We start from the raw sequence: 21,809 nt of genomic DNA on the forward strand, positions 1-21,809 counted from the left end.
AGAGAGTGTGTGAGAGAGAGAGGCCATTGTCGAGATTGACAGGCCAAGTGTGCTTGTGCGTAGTAGCGTAGGAGAGCGTCTGTGTTGCTGTTGCTATGGACATGTGGAAGCGCAAGAGACATGAGGAAGTGATAGACAGTCTGGCCTACATGTTATATTGCATCAGGTGCTAAGGGAAATTTTGTATGTGTGTGTATGTGCTTGTGTCACTTTTTTGTGACGTTTTTTGTCTATCACGTTAAATATCAGCTATGACATGGTTAGCTTGAGCTAACAGTCTGGATATTTTCATGAGTGGAGGAGAATTCATTCAAATACTGAAAATCTGTGACATTTCTACTGCCATCTCCCCTCCTGGCTAATGCTTCAATAATGTAGGAGTGTGTGAGGGAGCAAGTGACAGCTTGGCAACGCTTTCTTTATGAATTGTCATGCCAATAAAGCTTTTTGAATTGAATTGACAGAGAGAGGGAGAGAGAGAGAGAGAGAGAGGCAGACACAAAAATCATGGTTACCCAAGGAGCAATGGGTATGTGGTCACTACAGGAAATGTAGAGTCAGAGGTACACTTCCTTCTATACTGTGATAAGAGACCAAAAGAGTAAGACCCCAAAGAGACCAATGTTTTGACAAATGTAGTCAAATCATCCCAAATGTCATCATCACATTGGAAGAGCAGAAGCAACTCACAGTACTCTTAGGAGAGGATTCCCAAACACCTGCCAATCAGCAGCAAGCGATGTCTCCTCACATCTCCTGTTTATTTGACTTGTTTTGTGTGTGTTGTACAAACAATGGTCATTGCTTTTCTGACAAATTAAAATGTTTGTATGTGTGCATGAACGTGTGTGTGTGTGTGTGTGTGTGTGTGTGTGTGTATGTGTGTGTGTGTTTGTGTGTGTGTGTGTCCATAGGTTTGCTTATATTTTTCATCACACATACTGTTCTTGATTCTATGTGATTTTATGTTCTGATATTTACTAAATGTAAAGTGTATACCTTGTGAATGGTCATGCCAACAAAGCTTTTTTAAATTGAATTGAATTGAATTGAATTGAACTGAGAGAGAGGGGGGGGAGGGAGAAAGACAGAAGGACAACACACACAGGAACCATGATTGTAAACACAGCCATATAATATTATTAGTATCTTGTAGTACAAATATGTGTCAGTCAGCCTACAGTATACTAGTCTCACTGCTAACCCATATGTCAATGTATATCTGTCTTCCCAGGTGAGGGCTCAGCCGCAGCTCACCGGCTAACTGCAGTTCTCAGATCCGTATGGCTAACCCCAGTCTTGTGACTCTTTGATTCTCAGTACAAAAGTGACATTTCTCGGGTGGCGGAGGGGGGACATCCACTACAGCCACGGGGAACTGAAGAGGCATTGTTTGAGGAAGCGCCTGCTTGAATTCCACTCGAAATGAATAAGCAGCCCACCCAGCCACCCCCTGTCCTCTTCCCAGATGCCCGCTCAGATTTGGGTGCTAAGATCTTCTGACTCCACCACTTCCCACCACCATCACTGCACTGCACCCCCCCCCCCATCCTTCTCCAGCCCAGGCTGTGCCCACCCTGACCTTGACACTCCCAGTGGGACTCAAGCCATGTGTCCCACTCAGCTGTGACTTAGACAGAGACAGAGATAAAGAGAGAGATAAAGAGTGATAGAGAGAGACAGACAGTCATACACTTACAAAAATTACAATGTGACTTTACTGGAAGGTCACTGGAAATAGATATGTGTGTGGGTCTGCCTGATGTATGTGGCATATGTCTATCAGTGTGTGCATGTGTATTTTCTTTCTTTCTTTCTCTTTCTTTCTTTCTGACATTATTTCTTTCTTTCATCTATGTTTTTCTTGTTCAGCTTGGTCCCATACAGTATCAATCCATTGGTAGCAGTTGTTATGATTAATGCCAACTAAGTTGAAGGTGAACTTTAACAAAAGACAGAAAACAATGCCTGTTTGTATTGTAGGTATTTGGATTGCAGTTTATCTATTTCAGAATCAGAAGTCAAAAAATGAAAGACATTTAATTTATGTATGATGAAGTGAAAGAGAGATATTTCAAACGAAAGACAGGGAGAACAAGACTGGCATCTGTTTGTATATGTATGATGTATGTGTGTGTGCTTCTCATGTTTAGAGCTTTAAGGTTCAAGTGGCATGGTGTTGAGTGGTATACGACTGGAATGAAAGACAGTCAGAGAATGTTACTAGGGAGGGGTAATCTGTGTTACTGCACACTTACTGGTTTGATTCTCTCTCTACACACACACACACACACACACACACACACACGCATATACACACCCACACACGGTGCCACCATGTCTGTGGCACCATCTTTTGGAGAGCCCAAGGGCTTTGTAGATATCCCCGCACGGGCTGACGTTACAAAGGAAACATAAGGAGGCCCTTGATGAAGTTAAGATGTGTGAATTCTCTTATTAGACTGCTAAATCTCCCCCATACCGGCTGTCTAAAAATATGTCTAGGATACCTACTTTAAAAGGATTGAGTGCACAATGTCAGGATGTGGAGAAATGCCTTTCAAATATCCATCTGCTAGAGGTGTTGAGTGCCCTGCATAGTTCAGAACAGGTTGCTGGATTTATTGCACCCTCTATTGGTCAATTCCCATACTACTCATGAACATAGAACTATGCTATCTTTTATTCACAAAATTATTGAAAAAGGAGTATTTAATCAACTAACCACCTTCCTAACACAAAAAGGGTATTTTGATTACTTTCAGTCTGGTTTTCGGGCAAATCACAACACACGAAACAACTCTTATTAAGGTTTTCAATAACATATGCCTCAATACAGGTTCAGGCAAAACATCTGTCCTAGTGCTACTGGACCTTAGTGCAGTATTTGACACTGTTGATCACAACATTTTACTACACAGACTAGAACACTGGGTTGGATTTACAGGCATAGTTATCAACTCGTTTATTTGGTAAAAAGGAGGGAAGACTTAGGGTTGCCACTCTCCTTGAAACCTCTCCACAAAAGGTTTGAAAGCAACGGATACTGTTCAAAATTGTGGTGTATTAATTGACAGTGATTTAACTATCAACAGCCACATGAAAGGTGTTTGGTGTTTTAAACCCCCAACGTCGTCTTCCAGGCAACGGTGCATGAAAGGCATTAGGGTTAGGCAAGGGTTAAAGTTAGGGTTAGGTGCCTTGAAGTCGACGGTGGGGGCTTAAAACGCCATCAAGCCACATGAAATCAATACCTCAGAAATATTGCCAAACTTAGAGGGCTAATGTCAAAACATGATTTAGAAAAACTCATTCATGCATTTATCTTCAACAGGGTTGATTAAATGGGCTTTTCACAGGCCTTCCTAAAGAGACTATCAAACAGCTTCAGGTGATGCAAAATGCAGCAGCTAGGGTTTTCACAAAAACTAAAAGAACTGACCACATTACTCCAATTCTTAAGTCCCTGCACTGGCTTCCAGTAAGTTACTGAATTGACTTAAAAGTGCTACTGCTTTTTAATAAACCTGCAAATGGAGCAGGACCTAAATACCTATCAGACATGCTTCAGCAGTACACACAGACCTCTCAGGTCTCGGGAGAAAAACCTGTTCGTAAAACCTGCTGTTAGAACAAAACATGATGAAGCAGCTTTTAGATAATCTCTGGAACCAACTTTCGGATGACATTGAAATGGGCCCAACTGTAGCTAGTTTTAAATCCAAACTGAAGACCAAACTGTTCTACTAACTGCACGGAGTTCTGTACTAGTAAGAGTATCCGCGGAGCAACACAGAGGTTTTTGGACTCTGACGAAGATGTAGTAAACATCGTAACGTTAGTCATTTATTGTTGTGCACCTATGCATTAAAACGTATAAATAAGTAAACATCTGCGATTATCGGCGATCCTCTTTTACTAGTAGGCTACGCTACGAGACTGTGCCTTCCCGTAGACGCACCAGATGTTCGCAGAAGCGCTGATGAATTACCCTTTCTGCACTAAGTTCTGTTCGTCTTTTAATTATTCCACCTTGTGTCTTTTATGTGTTCTTGTTAATTATTCTTCATCTTTAAATTATGTTTTACAATTATTTTTAACAAGAGCATCAAAATCAATACGGTATGCGGTCTCACACTATTCTTTTTTTGTGTGTCTACACCTCTACAGTGGGGGAGTTACATTTAAATGTCTAGCTCACCACCCAGTATGCTTAAAAGTCACAACATGGGGAAAATGCCAATATAATAATTGCATAATGTCTTTAAAAAAAATAGCATACTGTAGGCCCAAAACCTTAATGTACAATGTGTGTGTGTGTGTGTGCGTTTATGTATAGTGAGGGGGTTGGGTGGCTCCATCGTTCCCACTTCTGGACTCTGGATGGTCCCGCCCAGGTGCTGGGGGTCCGGGAAGGGGAAGCATCCCAGCAGTGACTTCAGCAGTGTTGGATTAGAGGCCTCCTCCAGAGCCCAAATCTGCTGGAAAGACCATTACTCAACCATGTTGCCAGGACACACACAGTCACTTCAGTCTCCTCCCCACACCTGCATTGTCATTGGCCTCATTGAACACACTTGAACACACACACACACACACATCTGTCATATTAACACAAATAAATGAATGTGTGTGTGTGTGTGTATGTCCACCAAGAGAAGATGTCTCTTCTGTTTCCCTCTGAGTGGCTGATGACTCCATTCTTCTACACAACTGCAGTAAAGCAAGAGATTGGGAACAGACTGAGGTTCAATTTTATTTAAAAAAAAAAGGTTTGACAGAGGAAACGATGACAAGGTATTTTTTAAATCTACTGGTTGATATTTAAATTAAGATAAAAAAAACAGTTCGGCAGTAAGAAACAATGCAAAAATAACAAAGCCGTTTCCTTGGATTGGACATAATTAGGACTGGCACATTTGTGGTTCTTGTAAAAACAAAATAAAATAAAAAAAAGGATTTACTCTGTACTGATCTTACAAACATCTCTATGCAATTGTCTGTCTGTGCAAAATATCACCTCATAAATTATTATTACTTTAATTTCCCACTTCATGTGACTTTTCTTGAGGGGTTGATGTTCTGGTTATGGAGGACTTCACTGACAGAAAATATCCACCATTTGATCACCATGATGACAGTTTGCTTTGGTTACTGGGAAAATGCCCTCCTCCCATTAACAAGAGGGATCTTTGTCAGGGTGGACATTTATCTGAATAGAACATACCATATTATCCATTCATTCAAGTCTCTCTCGGTGCCCAAAATTCAGCACATATCACAATGGTTGGCAGAAGCAACAACCAAATAGACCAGGTCAAGCACCTTCAATGCATAGGTGGCCACAGTCTTCCAACCAAAGACCATCAACCATGTTACAAAAAAAAGAAAGAAAAATAACCTAATCTAAAAACTGGACGCTTCCTCAGAGAAGAGGTGGAAGAGAAGGAGGAGGACAAAGAAGAGGAGGAAGATGAAGATGAGGTTTCCTGTAGTGTAGTGTCCAGCTCCAGAGCTGGACCTGTGCTCTGTGAGAGGGACTTCTGGAGTGGGAGGGACTGAACCTGCATGCCCCCCACCACACACCCCAACAAAAAACACAGAGCTCATGCAACTCTGAGGTAGTTCATCGGCCATGCAGACCGTTACATCAAAAACAACCACTCCATACTAACTCCTTCACCACAATATTTTTTATATCTATAGTTCATTGAGTTGATCAAATGGAAAGCCTTAATCAATAATAAGGAAAGAAAGCCCTTCTCAGCTTCAGTTCGTTAGGAGCATTCAAACAAGTCTGTGTCTTGGCGAAGCTATGAACTAGCGGTTTCCTGTGTTATTGCCTGATCCTAATAAAACTGCCCCATTTCTGTGTTACAAAAACAAATAAAAACAGACCATGTTTTATAAATAAGGACTTTTTAAGGACTAAGTCGTCATGGTTCACATAGTGTCACATAACTTAAACTGAGAGGATGTCTTCCTTTACTGCATCAATGTAGGCCGGCCTGTGAAGAAATTGAACTGAACCTAAATGCAGGGGAACAAAAAAGGCACAATATCCAAACTACATGCTAGTCCAGTCCTTCAAACTTCCAACATATGACAAACTATGAGAAGGACAGCCAACAGGGAAGAATCTAACCCTGGTCAAAATTCTACCTTTGGGTGTCAAGGAGACATAACTGGATTCCGCACAGTGACTGTCTGATCTAACTCTCCAGCGAGGTCTATCATTTGATGGTCTTTGGTAATATTCTGTTCTCCTGTGTGATGTTGATTTCCCTTCAGAAAAGAGAGGTGTTAGAGATTCTCCCTCAGATACATTGACAAATGAGTGTCTCCATAGCCAGCTTCTGGCCAAAGACAAAAGCTGAGACATTTTCAAATCAATCGATCAAAAAAAAAAAGCCATAAATGTATATGGAAGTCAGTTTATATTCTGTGATAATGGAATAAACACTACAAAATTAGAGGTCACAATAAATTGCATGCCATGCCCAAGTGACCTCAGACCAGGCCGGAACCCTTTGGCTCTGTTTTTGGATTTGATGAGGTGTATTCAGCCAGAGGCAGGATGTGAATCAGGTATAAGTGACTGATCCTGTGGGGCTTCAAGGGAGGACAGAAAAACACTGATGTATTCTGAGGGAGATCTCTTTTTGTTCTCCTATTTGTTTGCAGGTGCAGTGTGTAGTTTCTGATGATGAGAAAACATATATATATATATATATATATATATATCTGTCTGTGTTTCAGATGCAAATGCAAAAAACCCTGAAACAAAAAAAGAAGGCATGAAAGGTATGGCAATATAAGGAGTCATTTTTCATATGCCTTGCTTTTAAACGTCATGCATTTCCCCACCTTCAACAACAAAAACTACATACTGCCAGTTTTTCAAACACACAGGTAGCTGTCCATCCAATTTCCCTTTTCCACTTTGTGAAGCAACACAATGTCAAGCAAATGAAAGCACAGTCTAAACAACATCACAGAATACCTTGGATGTAGTTACCAACAAAAAATAAAATTAGGTGCAGACAATATGAATTTAACCATTGGAAAGTATTGCTTAACTATTGAGACTTTTGGGAGATGATGCTGTTCTGGGCAAGAGATCATTTCATACATGCCCTGGTTGCCAAAGAATTTTCCAGTTCATTGGAAAATAGTCAAAGTCATGGAGGGAAACTCAAACAATGCAGTTTAGCTGCTAACGCACAATGACATTTAGCAGCTAAGGTGCTGGATTGAATTAACGCCTGTATTGCATTTTCATCACAGAGTTAGAAATAAACATTTCCACAGGCCCTGCTAATTGCTAGCCTTCCTCCCACCCAAAGACAAAAATCACCTGTGTGAAATATAAAATCTCTTTTATCATATACCCTCTCCCCACCATGCTGAGCTCCAAATCCCCAACCTTCCCTCCCTCCCCCACAACAACCTTTGAGCCCTGTCCCCAGACCACCCACCCAAGACAACAACTTTTTTTACCTAAAACTACAACATCACATCAGACTTAGAAGGCAAAGATTTGAAGGAAGCTCAAACTGCAGAATATTCAAACACACTCTCATAGCCACGCAAACACAAACATGTGTGTGCACAAACACACGGCGTGCGCACACACACACACACACACAGTGCATCCTAGTATAAAACCAGCTAGGTTTGCGGGTTCGTTTTTTTTTTTTTTTAAGTTTCACTCAAATCACTGCATGCGAATGTCAGCCCCATAACCACAGCAAGGGAAAGCAATTGGGATTGGGAATGGGATTGGATTTTTTTTTTAGCTATTTTTGTTTGCTCATGTTTTTTTTTTTTTTTTTCATTGGAACAGCACACATTTCTTACTAATTTTAAAACCAATTAAAAAAAAAAGAGTTCAAGAGGGGAGTTTGCTAAGGAAAAGCATCAAACCTTGTCATCTTCACTTTAGCACACTGGTCACAGGGGTGTTTGTGTCACACTTCTTAAAAACAAAACAAAAAAGAATGGTTGTGCCCCTGTAAGCACAATTATGTCCTTATAAAAGATGTGAATCACTTGACATTTCATTTCTTTTTTGAAAAACAAATAAACTTGCCCCCGGTTGTCTTCATCAACCCAAGTCTGCAAGACTTGCAGTCACCAAAGTTCAAAAGGAGTTTTGCTGACGTTACTTCCATTTTCAGACTTTTCCAGGAAAAAATGTGGTGTGGATGTGATGTCACATCCTCCTGGAGAAAGCTAGTTTGTTTCCATGGAAACAATGTTACTTCTGTTCCCACTCCTTGATCACTGATCCCTATAAAAAAGAGAAAGAAATGTGTCATCTGAGGGTCAACAAAGAAAGTTTTAAGATTTTAAAAATTATTTTGTTATGAACAAAAAGAGACTGCACACTCTCGTTGCTCATATGCCAATGATTTAATAAAAAAACGTTTCGGCAAGACTTGAGAAAGGCCACAGGCTGAAACGTTGTTTTTTATTAAATGACAAGAATATAGGACACTGGGCGTTTTATTTTGAGGGGTACAGATCTATGACGGCCTGCCTACGACTGTATCTCTGCCAAATAATTTTGACCACCTCCGGATGCAACTGCCCCCATGACAGCAGGTCTACAGCTCATGTGTTGCACGCACAGACAGAATGTGGCTGCTGCCCCACATCCACAAACTCTCTGCCAATTTGTTTAGTTGGACTAAGCGCGTCCCGCCCTGATGATTGATGTCTGCTACTGATGTGTTGTCTGACTAACACATGATGTCCCTTGAGGGCTGGGAGAAAACGTTTCAACTCCAAATAATTCATATGGAACCCGTGCAGGTTCCTGGGCTACATCCCATTCAATGTACAAAGCTAAGCCCCCAAAGCAAAGCTTAGTAAGGGAGTTTTTCCTTGCCCCTGTTGCTCTTGGGTGCTCCTTGTTGGTGCCCCCCCAATCCCAATCCACCCCCACCTTTCTTATGCAGCCCTTGCCACTTAATCTACTAAACCCATCTTCTACTGCACTTTTTACCCCCCCCCCCCATAAATGCACAAATAGGCTGACACCAGACATAATTTCACTGCATTTCTTATATCCAGTAACTATATGCATGTGACAATAAACTTCCTTGTATCCTTGTATCCTTGTAATTTTCGTCCTTCATGGGTAGCCCCCCAGCCTCTGAGGCTGGCATCTGTCAATATCACTTTTCTCATTGACACTGCCCCTATCGGGGTCCCCTTTGCAATAAACTGGGGGTCTAACCAGTGTTGCAATGTCGCCACACATTCCTGTGTGATCACCACGCGTCTGTGCAAATCGTGTTTTGGGTTCAATTTTTAATGTTGAAACGCTTTCATTCTGAGCAGCCCCAGCAGTAATATGTGTACAGCCGATGCCATCACGCCTTGAAGGCACAAACACTATCTGAGCGCCACCCGTGCCCCCAGCGTAAAATGTGTTAAACATTGCCGGAAGGAGGCAATCCGGTCTGTTGACAGCATTTTTGTTGTCATTGCCACCGAATTCAGCCTGAGACCCAGGAAGGGTTGTTTGGCGTGAAGGGATTAGGTTGTTTTTCGCTTGGTTTATGGTGAAACCTAACGTGGTTATATTCTGTAACACTGTCAAAAAATATTGGGAGAAAAAGCCTTGAGCGCTTTGATCGAGTGATCGAGGAAACTGGAGTCTGTATCCCCTGGCAACGGTCTGCAAGACCCAAGGGTTTACTGCGCATGCGTGCCAGGCCTCCGCCGACAGCTAGCTTTCCCGCATGGGAGCTCGCGTGTGAGGAACCATCCTATGGCGAGTTCTGGGACAAGAGCTATTCCAGACTGAGTTTCATTTTGAAACATGTGTGTGGGATTCTTTATTTTTGTTTTGTGAACAAGGAGGGTGTACAGTGCTTTTGCCACTCAACATTAACAACTCTTCTCCCTTTCCCTGACAAAACATGAGCTGGTGGGAGGACATTGTGCGAAGCAACTGAACATGTGCCTCTGTTACACAAGCATTTGTACAAACATTTACAAACAATGTTGAGCGGTTTTCCCTCCCTCGTTTGAGGGGAAGAGGTGAACAGCCCTCCTCTTCCTCCTCCGAAGCCAAAGAGGTGTCAGGGCTGCCATTTGCATTTCCCTTCGGCGGCCGGGGGCTGGGGCTTCTTTGCTGTAGCAGCTGCCACTGCTGCAAAGGACTGCTTGCCCCACGACTTTGCTCCTGCATGGATGGGGCCAGAGAGCAGCGTTTCCTGCTGCCTAGGCTTTGGTTTCGGCTCGCGAAAACCTATAGCGGCCGGCCTGTTGGTCTGAGCTGTCGGGAAGTGACACCTGACTGGGCTGCGGTACAAACTTGCGTGGCAGGCAGAGGTTGAAGGCTTCTACTTCCTTCTTTTTGTCCTCAGACGCGTCTGCATTTGACCCACAGCTTCGCCGAAGAGGCCTTTGGGGTCCACTGTGGCATCCATGAGCTCTTCCTTGTCTTTCTTGGACAGGCTGAAGAGGTTAAGCCATAAGCCCCTTTCCCCAGTGACTGACAGCACCATGATGCGTCCGCAGCCCTGAACACCGTTAACCACCACAATGTCCTCAAAGAGCTCAGGTGTAGCATCGCATTTCATGAACCGCGACCCCATTTCTTCCAGCAACTCCGCTTGGTATGCGGCGAGGAGCGTGGAGACATTGAGCGCTCTCGCGCCCTGGGTTGCCGTCCGGTAGTTCTGATGGATGGTTGCTGTGAACCGATCCATTTTCTCTGGGAGGTTGGGTTTCAAGGTGGTCAGAACGCCCCGCTGCTTTGGGTGGAGGTGGTACGCCACCGAAGCCTCTACCGCAGGCCGGTTGTACAAGCCGACTTCCTCCATTTGTTCCACATCATTTCCGTGGAAAGATCTGGCGAGAAGGGGGACACTCTCTGGTCCGTGAGGACTTTGAGCCAGGGTGTCGCCCTCCGGAATCTTAATGGCGTCCCTACCACCGGACCCATAGTTGACCAAGCGTGGGCGTTGAGTGGGATCCTCCTCATCTGAGCCTCCAAGAAGGGCTGAAGCGGTGAGTAGCTCGGAGATGCTATAGATCATCACCCTCGTAGTCACCTTCCTCTGTCACCTCACGGGCACATGGGCTGGGGAACAGCTCCCGAAGAGGTGACATTGGGAGAGAGGGGGTCGTCCTCCTCCACCAATTCACCCCATGACGCCCTGGCCTGCTGCTGGTGGGAAGCTTCCGCGTCCAACGCCTCCATGAGATTCGGGTCGGAGCCGGTTGAGGCAGCCACCTTGAGGCTAAGCTAGCCTGCGCATGCTGAACTCCCAACCATGTGTAGCCACAAGGGTATATCGTGTGAACGATAACTGTAAAAGCTAGCTTGGTAGCTAACACTGGGTCCTCATATAGCTGGGAAGCTACCTCAGTTTCCTTTTTATTTTATTTAAATGTAGCTAGTCCACATTCAGCGTAGGCTATCCTTAACGGTTTCTCCTACAAACAGTTAAGTGGTTGCCAGCTAGAGTCTACCCAAGAGCTGATGAGGGGAGCTTTCCTGTGATTGCACACGAGAAGAAAACCAGAATGAGGCGAGATGGACGTGCATGTGCATATATAGCGGGGTGGAGCCCCAGCACGGCTAAAGTCATTGGTCTGACATAGTGTGGTGTCATTGGAGCTTCTGTGATTGGGCACGTGCGGAGTACATTCCCATATGTGAGATACCGAGCGAATATTTTGAAAAAGGAACTCTAAGCTAAACATCTTGTCGGTGATTGGTGAAGGGTATGTTATGTTTTTATGGTCCAGGTTGGACCAAGTTGTTTTTGTTGCCGTTTTTGGAGCCTGGGCTGTCTACAGAGACCGTGTTTTTTTTACAGTGTATTCAGGGCACCGGCAGCTAGCAGATGGTGAGGTGATGTTTGCTTTATGTGACAAATTTTTTTTTATCTTAGAAACCGCGTAACATCGCTTAGAGCATCTTTAACTTAAGGTGTTTTGTGCAACCGGCTCCAGAATTCTCCTTTAAGTCTAACATCACAAGTCATTTCCGGGTCTAATCATTCCTTTGTTCAAATGGTTTACTAGCACAGCCAGCCCAATCTGTGAACCTGTTCACCATCATCTATTAAGTGAGGGTAAAAAATGTGGATGAATGTATGAATAATGTATGAACAACAGATGTATGAATGTATAATGATAAATGATTGTTGCTGTGCAGTCAGTTTCTGTGCTGTGCAGATATCATAACGGATAAAAGTCCAGGCCTCCATAAAAAATAGGATTTTATGATGTTGCGGCAGAGGTGAGTAGTAGAATGTCCATTTTTGTTGTTAGGCTACTCTGAACAGCAGGAAAAAATATCTTTCTTTTACCATCACGACTTAACAACCCAATGAAGTTCTATTCTGATAAGTGAATGTACTACTTGAATGAAAGATGTGAATCAGATTGGACAGCGGTCATTATACAGATTTATCAGACCTTTGAACGTTGGGAAGGCCCATTCATATTAATGGAACATAGCTGTATATTACTAGAGAGTAAATACCTTATTACTACTTGCTGGGTTGATAACTGTACGTTGAATGATCACTGGATGATTCAATGGGAGTTGAATTGTCCTGAGAATGAACAAAAGATACATTTTGAAATCACCTTTCCTGAACAGTGATGAATGACGCTGTTCATACACTCTATTAACACTAACGAATCTCACACTGAATATAACAACACATATACATCTTTTTGACCTTTCGAGCTTTGGACTGCCCTCAAAAGTGTCACCTGGAAAGAATTTGTACTTGTGAAATTGACATAACACTGAGTTAAGGTTAGATCTGAAGTTAGATTAGGCTAGATCTTTTTGAATGGTCTTTTAATCCTTCTATCCCTCAAGAACAAATGACACATGAATATAGAGGTCTGAGGAATGTTTTACCAAAAACAACACGGCAAGTTGTTTATATTATAGTTTGAAGGCCAAGACATAAGTAAACACAAAGTTCTTAAATAAGTTCTTATTTAATGTAACAACCCTCCATCTGTTAATTACGGCCTTTATTGTTAATGAGGGTACCAAACTAAGCAACAAGGACCTTGCAGTTAAAACTCTTCTAATTGTGATTACATTTATTCATTTTAGTGTGATTACATTTATTCATTTATTCATTCGTCAACAATATTACAACAATTTAGAACAGGTATGATAAGGGATCCGATTCCAAAAATAATTCAGTGGAAATGCATGGATTCCAGTTGCTGCTACTGGAAGAAACTGGAATCCATGCATTTCCACTGAATTATTTTTGGAATCTGATCCCTTATCATACCTGTTCATTCTTACTCGCTGCTCGACTTATCGTGACTAAATTCAAGATGGCTGCAAACGCTAAACTTTGTGAAGATACTGTCTGTATAAATCGTCTTGTAAGTAAACTACCAGTGCTTTTTCAAAGTTCTCAATGTCTCATTTTAAATGTCAGGGCCCTCGAAAGTCTACCAATGAAGTGTGGAGATACATTGAGCCTCGTAAATGGTGTAAAACAGTGATTTATTTGCATGGCTAGCCCGATGCCGAAGCACCACCATTGAAAAAGCTGTTGGTAGCATCGGCTAACTAGCGCCAGATTTTGGAGTGCAGGGGACAAGCCGAGATGGGCTATGAGACATACGTTCACACTCGGTATCATGTTTCAACACACTTTAAGTCAATATCACACCGGAATTCTCCTTTAATCCCACTCCTCTCCTTTAATTCCACCTGTGCTGTAATTCCACTTGCTAGTGCGCTCACCTCGACGGGTACGGCGGAAGCATGAATGTGTGTGTACTGGGGGATGTAGCCGCCCTGCATCCCGGCGTTGGCAGGTATGAACTGTGAGTGTGAGAGAGAGAGAGAGAGAGAGAGAGAAAGAGAGAGAGAAAGAGAAACAACACCTCGGGTTAACGCTGAGGTGAACAAAGAAGAGAACAGATGCAGCTTTCACACAGTTGTCTGAACGGATAAACACTAAAGATTTTTTTCCACCAACAAAAAGCTGGAATGGAAAGATAAGGGCAGCAAACTAAAACAGAAAATAATATTAAAAATTCTACATTCAAATCTAATTTTACATAACATTTGAGCTTTGCTTTAGATTTCTCATTATCAATACATTTTCTCTACTGCCAAATACGTTTTGTTTCTTTTGCTGCAGGATTATTAAAAGAACACTGTTATCTTTCAATTATCTAAGCAATTATCTTTCTTTAACTTGCTTAGGCAGAGGTCTGCTTTTCTAGTTTCAGAACATGTTCTTAAATTATTTACTAATATCCGATTCGCATAAGCATCTGAATATAGATATAACATTTCTGTGACAGATTTTCTTCCACTGGTGCATTGGGGTCTTCTTGGGAGGGACCTTAGAACAGAACCTGATTACATATCAAGCCACTATTCCCTTGAGTATCAGACGCATGAATAATTTTACTTTTTTGAGTTGAGCACAAACCAAACAACACTATTTTTGTCTGAGCTTTCAGCATGCAGATCTGCACAGGGGAACCAGAGAGGGGACTCAGCGAAGATGCATGAGGAGGAGGAGGAGGAGGAGGAGGAGGAGGAGTGGGAAAGGAGAGGAGCAGGTGTGGAGGAGGCTCACCGCTGCCGTGTTGCCCAGAGACAGATGCCCCATCTGTTGTGTGAGAGGAGCCATGATGGAGGAGTGCTGCAGTGCCATGGGGTGCTCCATAGAGGGCGACAAAACCCCTCCCTGCAGGACAGGCACACATGGATGGAAAAAGAGAGAGAAGGAGAACGAGAGAGTGAGAGAGATGAGGATGCATGTGACAAGAGAAAGTCATGAGAGAGAAAATTATTTTGAAATGAAGTGAGATGAAAGAACAAAAGATGTCAGGAAATAAAAGAGACGAGAAGAGAAAGATGTCTCGTTATTATCAAGAGATGATATAAAACTATTCACCCAGTTATTTATTGTTGCTTATGCAAATGGCCTGATACTGGCAGTAGGCATCACAGGTCTGGGAACTGATCATAGCATAGATGCAAAACCCAGGCACAAACAGTACAGTAGTCTACAGAGGAGCAAGAGGGGCGGAGGGACAGATAGTGTTGACAGAGGCTAAAGTGGGGAGACTCAGTGTATGAAAATGGGCACAGCTTTAAATGGCTGCATTTCCCTATCAGCGCAGGGCAGAGACACAAGGCTTCCTCCACTAACCACCATCTGTGTAAGAAATGCAGATGGCACCAGCCCGCACACAGGCACATACACGCACACACACGCACACACGCGCGCACACACACACACACACACACACACACACACACACACACAGCTGCGGGCGTTTCCTCATTCCCTGCTCTCCACCCCCAACTCAGATACAGAGTAAAGTGTGCACTCAAGCACACAAGTGTGTGCACACACAGACACATGCACAAACACATACACACAAGCATGGATGAGTAATATCCAGAATGGGGGCGAACGCTCTGGTTTCTATCCACAGTCACACCCTAAGAATGACAGAACAGGAGGAGATAAAAGCAGAGCTGTGAGTCTGTGGTCACTGTGTCAGCACAGAGAAAGCAAGACAGAGAGAAGGAGGAAAGTGAGACAGAGGAGGAGAGGGGAGGATTATTTTCCTACCGGGTGCTGCATGATGTAAGGCTGATGTGTCATCCAAGGAGGATTCTGCACCTATAATCACAAACATATAGACACAGACACAAAGTTAAAGCTCCATCATGCCAATCAAGTCAGAGTTTCCAGCCAGTCCCTGCTCATCCAAACCTGTAGTAATGAGGCTGAGACCCTGATTTTGAGCCTCTAATTGGCCAGAAGCAGAGACTGGCTGTCGAGCCTCTGAATAGATTATCTCTGTACTGCTCTGTACGGCTTCACAATAGAAGCTTGCTTACAGAGGGCCCTTGGGAATTTCAAGTCTATATTAAGCCATGCTTTTGAGCACATCTGAAATACTGGGATTAAATGGCGTTACATTAAAATGAAGGGGACAGGAAGACAAAGACAGATATTGTTCACAGAAATGATCATGTGGACCAGATGATCTCCAGAGATACTTAATACTCCTAATGGGACCCCTTGCACTGTTCACAGGCATGAAGTGATGATTTAAAAAAAACTGGTCTTCCCAAATATCAGATGCTTAGCCTGAGGACAGACTCTGGTAAATGGAACTGAAATGTGTGACAGCTTTGTGGGATAAGAATGAACCAATTTGTGGTTTGCAAACATGCAGATTAGCTACAAATTGTGTAGTGATTTAGAGCAAAGATGGCAAAATATTTTATGCCAGTGATTTATACGAATAGCAATGGCAAAACATTTGAACAAGCTGAGATATCACCTGAGAAAAACACTTTGTTGAAGTTTCATTCTGTTACAATAATGATAAAGGCAGCTTTTTAGTGTGTGTGTGTGTGTGTGTGTGTGTATGAGAGAGATAAAAGAGAGGGAGACAACACAAGACTCTGAGCAACAAAGAGAGAGCATAGGACTGTGTGGGTCGGTGGTGTGTGTGTGTGTGTGTGTGTGTTTGTGTGTGAGGGGGGTGTTCTTTGGCATCTCATCTGTATTCATTCTCTCCCTTCATTTTTTGGTTCCCATAGAAACAGGGGCTTGGTCAGCAAAAAGTTCCTCTGTACTAATGAGCAGTGTTGCCCTCATGAACAACGTGATGCAGCTCTACAAAGTCACATTTTTGGTCCCTTTTGGAAACACTAATAATAAATACTAATTTGCAAGAAATGTACGAGTAATGTTTTATATGGGCTTTAAACAGGAGTCAGGACAGATGGAGATACATATTAAACTGAATGAAGAATGATCTGACAGGAGATCAGCAGAGGAGAGGAATGAGAGAGTAAATGCAAGACGAGAGGAAGAGGAAGATTAAGAGAGAGAGGAAAAGGAGGAAGGCTGCTGGCGCACCTGGTACGTGGAAACGGGAGAGATATAGGGAGTCACAGCGGTCTGAGGCACCAGTCTGCTGCCCATATTGTAGGGAGGAGGGTAGTACCTATGGAGAGAGAGAGATCAAAATCATGCCTAGTTTCAGCAACGCAGTGCTCAGTTAGGAAAGCCAATGGGGAAAGACGCTGAAATGGCACCACTTACCCATTCTGCATGGTGGCAGTGGTGGGGTCATACGTCAAGGTCATTCCACTCTAAGAAGGTGAGAGAATGTACATAATCATAATACAGCAAAGACGCATACAATCCCATTCACCCATGCATACACAGTATATGTATATGTATATAGAGATGCACCGATTGCAATTTTCTGGGTTGATTCAGATTTCATTTTAACCACTTTACAGCACACACAAATATTTATTTTCTATCTTTTCTTTACATTTTAACATAGAAATGTAATCAACTGTTCAATAATGGAATGGCTGTTAAAAATGGAACAGGTGAACAGACAGATTGTTCTTCAAGTCTAACTTCAACTGCAGTATCAAACTATAATGTTTCCCAGTGTGGGACATACATACTACTAAATGCAATGTGTTTTGGAACAACCATTTTCTTCTTCTCACATCAAATATCCAACTAAAAATACTAAATACATGATACATTTGAACACGCTGCCATGGAACATATTTTAATATACATTGATACAAATGCATTTATGGGAGGGCAAGGGAAAAGTGGGAGTATCATGCAAGCGCAGGGGAGAAGTGCTATTAGCGATTGATTAGGTACTCCGCCATACGTATGAAAACAGCGGATGTCTGTTTTGAGGTGAAAAATGTCCGCCTGTAATCCATATTCCGGTTAAATGCGCCAATTAGAGAAACTTTCGAGAGACAGCTGAATCAGTACAGTAGAAGGGGTCACTTGTGCTTCAGCCTGGTTGGTGCTCGCGGAACAGGACGTAGAAGTCAAGAAGGGAGATCCAAGGTCTAACAGGAGCCAAGGAGCAGGACCGGAGCACTCAATGCTTTAACGTTTTTGTTTTTTTTGTTTTTTTTTATTAGTGCAAACTGACTAACGTTTCGACGCCCATGCGTCTTACTCTGAAGAAGACGCATGGGCGTCGAAACGTTAGTCAGTTTGCAGTAATAAAACAAAAAAACGTTAAAGCATTGAGTGCTCCGGTCCTGCTCCTTGGCTCCTGTTAGACCTTGGATCTCCCTTCTTGACAGCTGAATCAGTATTCAGAACATCAGTTTTTCTTCATTGTAGGCTACCATGTCAAAAGCAACTTTAACTTTTGTTTGCCTTTCTAATATCGTATTTTCACTTTCACGACATCTACTTCCCAATGTGCTAGACTACGGAATTAAGTCATAACCCTAGACTACGTGCAGTAGCCTAAATAGTTTGAGTATTTTAAGGAGTAGAACTACTAGGCATACTCTGTATGTTGCTGCTTGTTGCCATCATGTATGATCGCTAAACTTTGATTCTTTTTAACGTCGCAATCGGTTAACTCCATTCAACTGCACCTGTGGTTTAGCTGTGGGCACACAATTTGCGTTGTAGAGGGGGCAGGGACGGGTGGTGATGAGCGCTGTTGAATGATGATTAGTCATATTTCCTGCTGAATTTACATGTTTTTATTGCTGTCATCATCAATGAACTACAGGGAAGGAAGATGATTACCATATTCATTTCTACCAAGAGAAACACGCACACATAACAGGACACTTCTTAAATCCGCTAAAATCTCAATACTTCCCCAGCATCAATCAGAATCTATTTCAAACATACTCTCTCTCTCACACACACACACACACACACACACACACACACACACACACACGAGTTGAAGTAGAAGACTGGACTCACCAGTCTCCCCTCAGCCTCCCGAGACCACACTTTCCCGTTGGGGGTGTATTTTCCCTGAATCTGTCGCTTCTTCTGGCCTCCATCTGCAAACTTACAGAGCAGCGGCTCAGAGGAACCTGCACAGAGAGAGAAAAAGAGATAGATACAGAGAGAGAAAAAGAGAGAGATAGAGAGAGAGAGATCAATTGATTCTTACAGCTTTATACAGCCTGATTCCATACAATGAATTCTGAGGAAAACAGTAGTCATGCATCAGATTTGTGCCCAGAGGCACAAATGTCAACAGGAGACCTGGGAGGCGGTAGGCACTGGAGCTCCACCAGCTACTCGTTAGGCTAACCTAACCTCTATCCCAGTGTTTCCCAAAGTCTGGGTCGCGACCCACGGGTGGGTCGCAGGAGATTTTATTTGGGTCGCCAGCACAATTTATGTTGTGTTATTGGCCTAACTGATACCATTTGTCATTTGATACCAGGAAAGCTAACAGTTTTCTATTAGGATGTAGATTGTTAACTACCACAGTCACGGTTTTGTCATAAAAGCTCATGAAACTGGCGCATGAAACTGGGGGACGAACGCATCGCAGAGGGGGCATGGATATCTACCTCTCAAAATGAAACCGTTCTATGGGGCGCCTGCCATGTACCTCGCAGTTGCAAACTGCAAGGGACATGAATCCGCCTATTTGCACGAACATTAGTAGATACCAGCTCCTCAACTTTACCGATTAAAATCTAGTGACCGTGCTGTCAACTAAAGCAGACATCCATAGACCGGACATAAGGCCATTCAATTTGCATACAGTTTCGATTGCAGATGCAATCTTTAAAGTTAATAGCAACCTCCTCACATTCTTATTTCTGATTTAAAATGCACAACAGTGCAATATATTAGTCTACAATTTAAATGGGCATTTTAAACACTATTCCTCTCGTTTTCTACCTCGCTAAAGTAAAGGCGCATTCTTCCGGCTATTGCGCAAACGCCTCTTGTTCTGATATAACGACTATACAATATAATATAATACAACAATACAATATAACGACTTGAGTTATTTGCTGTTTACATTGGAATTGACGTCCACAGTGTTATGGACCCATTTGTCTGCAACGCAACATAGCCTACAATTTTTTTTTTTAGAAATACAGGAACAGCTTACTATGCTGACGAATGAGGACTGCGCAACATGCGAGAATTTCCCCTACTCTCGGATGCGCATTAAAACGTATCTTTTCAGTAGTCATTTCCAACTTTTCACGCTGATGGTGCTCAAAATGCAACACAACCGTGTTCAAAGCAGGGATCCTATAGCAATGTATGGTTGGGGGAGGCATAGAAAAGTTGGAGAACCTGTGGCCTAAAACAATATTGGTGGTTGCAGGGTAATGGGTCGCGATTGTCTGTCATTTTTAAAAAGTGGGTCGCCAGAAAAAAAGTTTGGGAAACACTGCTCTATCCTATCGTTCTTTTAACAGGCTAAAGGAACATGCTTTGTTGTTATTGGTGCTGGCCATACAGCCATTTGAGTGTAAGGAAGTGTGAGCAATCTATTCTGAGATGCATGCACATGTAAATGGCCACAGACACATACACACATACAGGGGGGGGGGGGGGGGTCTTACCCATGAGACTTGCTGTCTTGATGAACTTGCCGTTGAGCTGGGAGATGACAGCATCGCACTTCTCTGTTGACTCCATCCTGAGAGGAAGACAGAATATGGGAATGAGTGATGGTAATAGTATTTATTGAGCATCCACAAATAAAGACACACACAGTGATTCTATGCACAAATAACGACACAAATACATCACAGCACAGGAGTGTTTATATGCACAGACACATTAATATCACCTCACCCAGCACCAAAATCACAATTGCAATTTCACACCGACACCCATACACACACACACTCTCACATACACCCACAGACCTGGCAAAGCCCACTCCACGGCTGACGCCATGCGTGTCTCTGAGAATGCGTGTGGACACCACATGGCCAAAGGGCTTGAGCAGGCTTTCCAGCTCCTGCTCATCCACAGAAACAGGCAGGTTGGACAGGTACAGGTTGGTGGGGTCCTGCTCCTGCTGCTGCGGACAGAGACAGGGATGTGGATGGGAGACCAAAACCAGCACAATCAATGAGAAAGACATCAAGTCCAGTGGAAGACAGTGAAACCCCCCTTTTGTGAGTATCTTAGGTCAACTAGCAGGTTAAGCTAATTTGCACATCCTGCTGGAAGATCTAATAAGTGGAGAACACCTGATTGTGTGTGTGTGTGTGTGTGTGTGTGTGAGTGAATGTGTGTAAATGGGGGTAAAAGCGCAGCACAGACCTAGTCAATGGTCAGACGTCTGATAACGTTTGGCCAGTCTTTGAGCATTTGTGGCTCCAATCTGTGCATTGTGCGCACCACCATTAACACCAATAAATTATAAATCAACTTCCAAAAAACATGTTAAGAAGCATCTTGGTCAATTATACAACTCGGAACTACTGTGATCTGAATAGTAATTAGTGGGTGAATCATAAGAACATTATTTTGTAGGTTTTACACACACACACACACACACACACACACACACGTGTAGACACATGAATGCATGTATATGTGTGTGTGTGTATTCTATTTAATGTTTGCTTTTCTTTTTTGAATGTAATGAATTTTAACCTAATTAATATCTTCTTATACTGTCGGACCCCAGGGAGAATAGCTGGGACTTATGCCCCAGCTAATGGGGATCTTCCAAGATTACCTCAAAGAAATGATGAGCCTATTTCCTGCTTAACCCCAATGTCTTCATGCAATTCCTACATGATAATTAAATTTCAATGAACAATACAGACAGTTTTCTTTCTGTGCTTTCTCTCACAACACAGCTTTGTGTGCTGTTAGCTCTTCAGAGCTAATCTGACTCATCACATGACCTTCATACATTCTATTTGCTCATGAAGGGTCGTAGCCATGGAGATGAATCTGTGATTTGCATAGCACCCTTGATTGGTTCCCAGTGATGTATGC

At 42.9% G+C, this 21,809-nt stretch overlaps 1 protein-coding gene across 2 annotated transcripts in view; it reads right to left on the minus strand.

Moving 5' to 3' along the window:
* Positions 1-4,731: 4,731 nt before the first annotated feature.
* The window catches only part of rbms1a (RNA binding motif, single stranded interacting protein 1a), a 33,833-nt gene continuing 16,755 nt past the window's right edge, over positions 4,732-21,809 (minus strand). Inside the window, exons 5-14 of one of the 2 annotated variants that reach the window (XM_076303757.1) lie at positions 20,720-20,874; positions 20,411-20,487; positions 18,789-18,904; positions 17,109-17,158; positions 16,923-17,010; positions 15,618-15,668; positions 14,610-14,720; positions 13,760-13,840; positions 12,515-12,587; positions 4,732-8,293 (exon numbers count right to left, since the gene is read on the minus strand). In XM_076303757.1, the coding sequence (XP_076159872.1) occupies positions 12,522-12,587; positions 13,760-13,840; positions 14,610-14,720; positions 15,618-15,668; positions 16,923-17,010; positions 17,109-17,158; positions 18,789-18,904; positions 20,411-20,487; positions 20,720-20,874 (795 nt within the window). In that variant the 3' untranslated portion in view covers positions 4,732-8,293; positions 12,515-12,521. Of the gene's footprint in view, positions 8,294-12,514; positions 12,588-13,759; positions 13,841-14,609; positions 14,721-15,617; positions 15,669-16,922; positions 17,011-17,108; positions 17,159-18,788; positions 18,905-20,410; positions 20,488-20,719; positions 20,878-21,809 lie in introns of both variants that reach the window. The other variant, XM_076303756.1, reaches the window with a different exon arrangement.

Source organism: Alosa pseudoharengus, unplaced genomic scaffold (assembly GCF_046254945.1).
Source record: "Alosa pseudoharengus isolate Yale_2024_CS ecotype anadromous, Long Island Sound unplaced genomic scaffold, YU_APseudo_1.1 YU_APseudo_1.1_scf_24, whole genome shotgun sequence".
Classification (NCBI taxonomy): Eukaryota; Metazoa; Chordata; class Actinopteri; order Clupeiformes; family Clupeidae; genus Alosa; species Alosa pseudoharengus.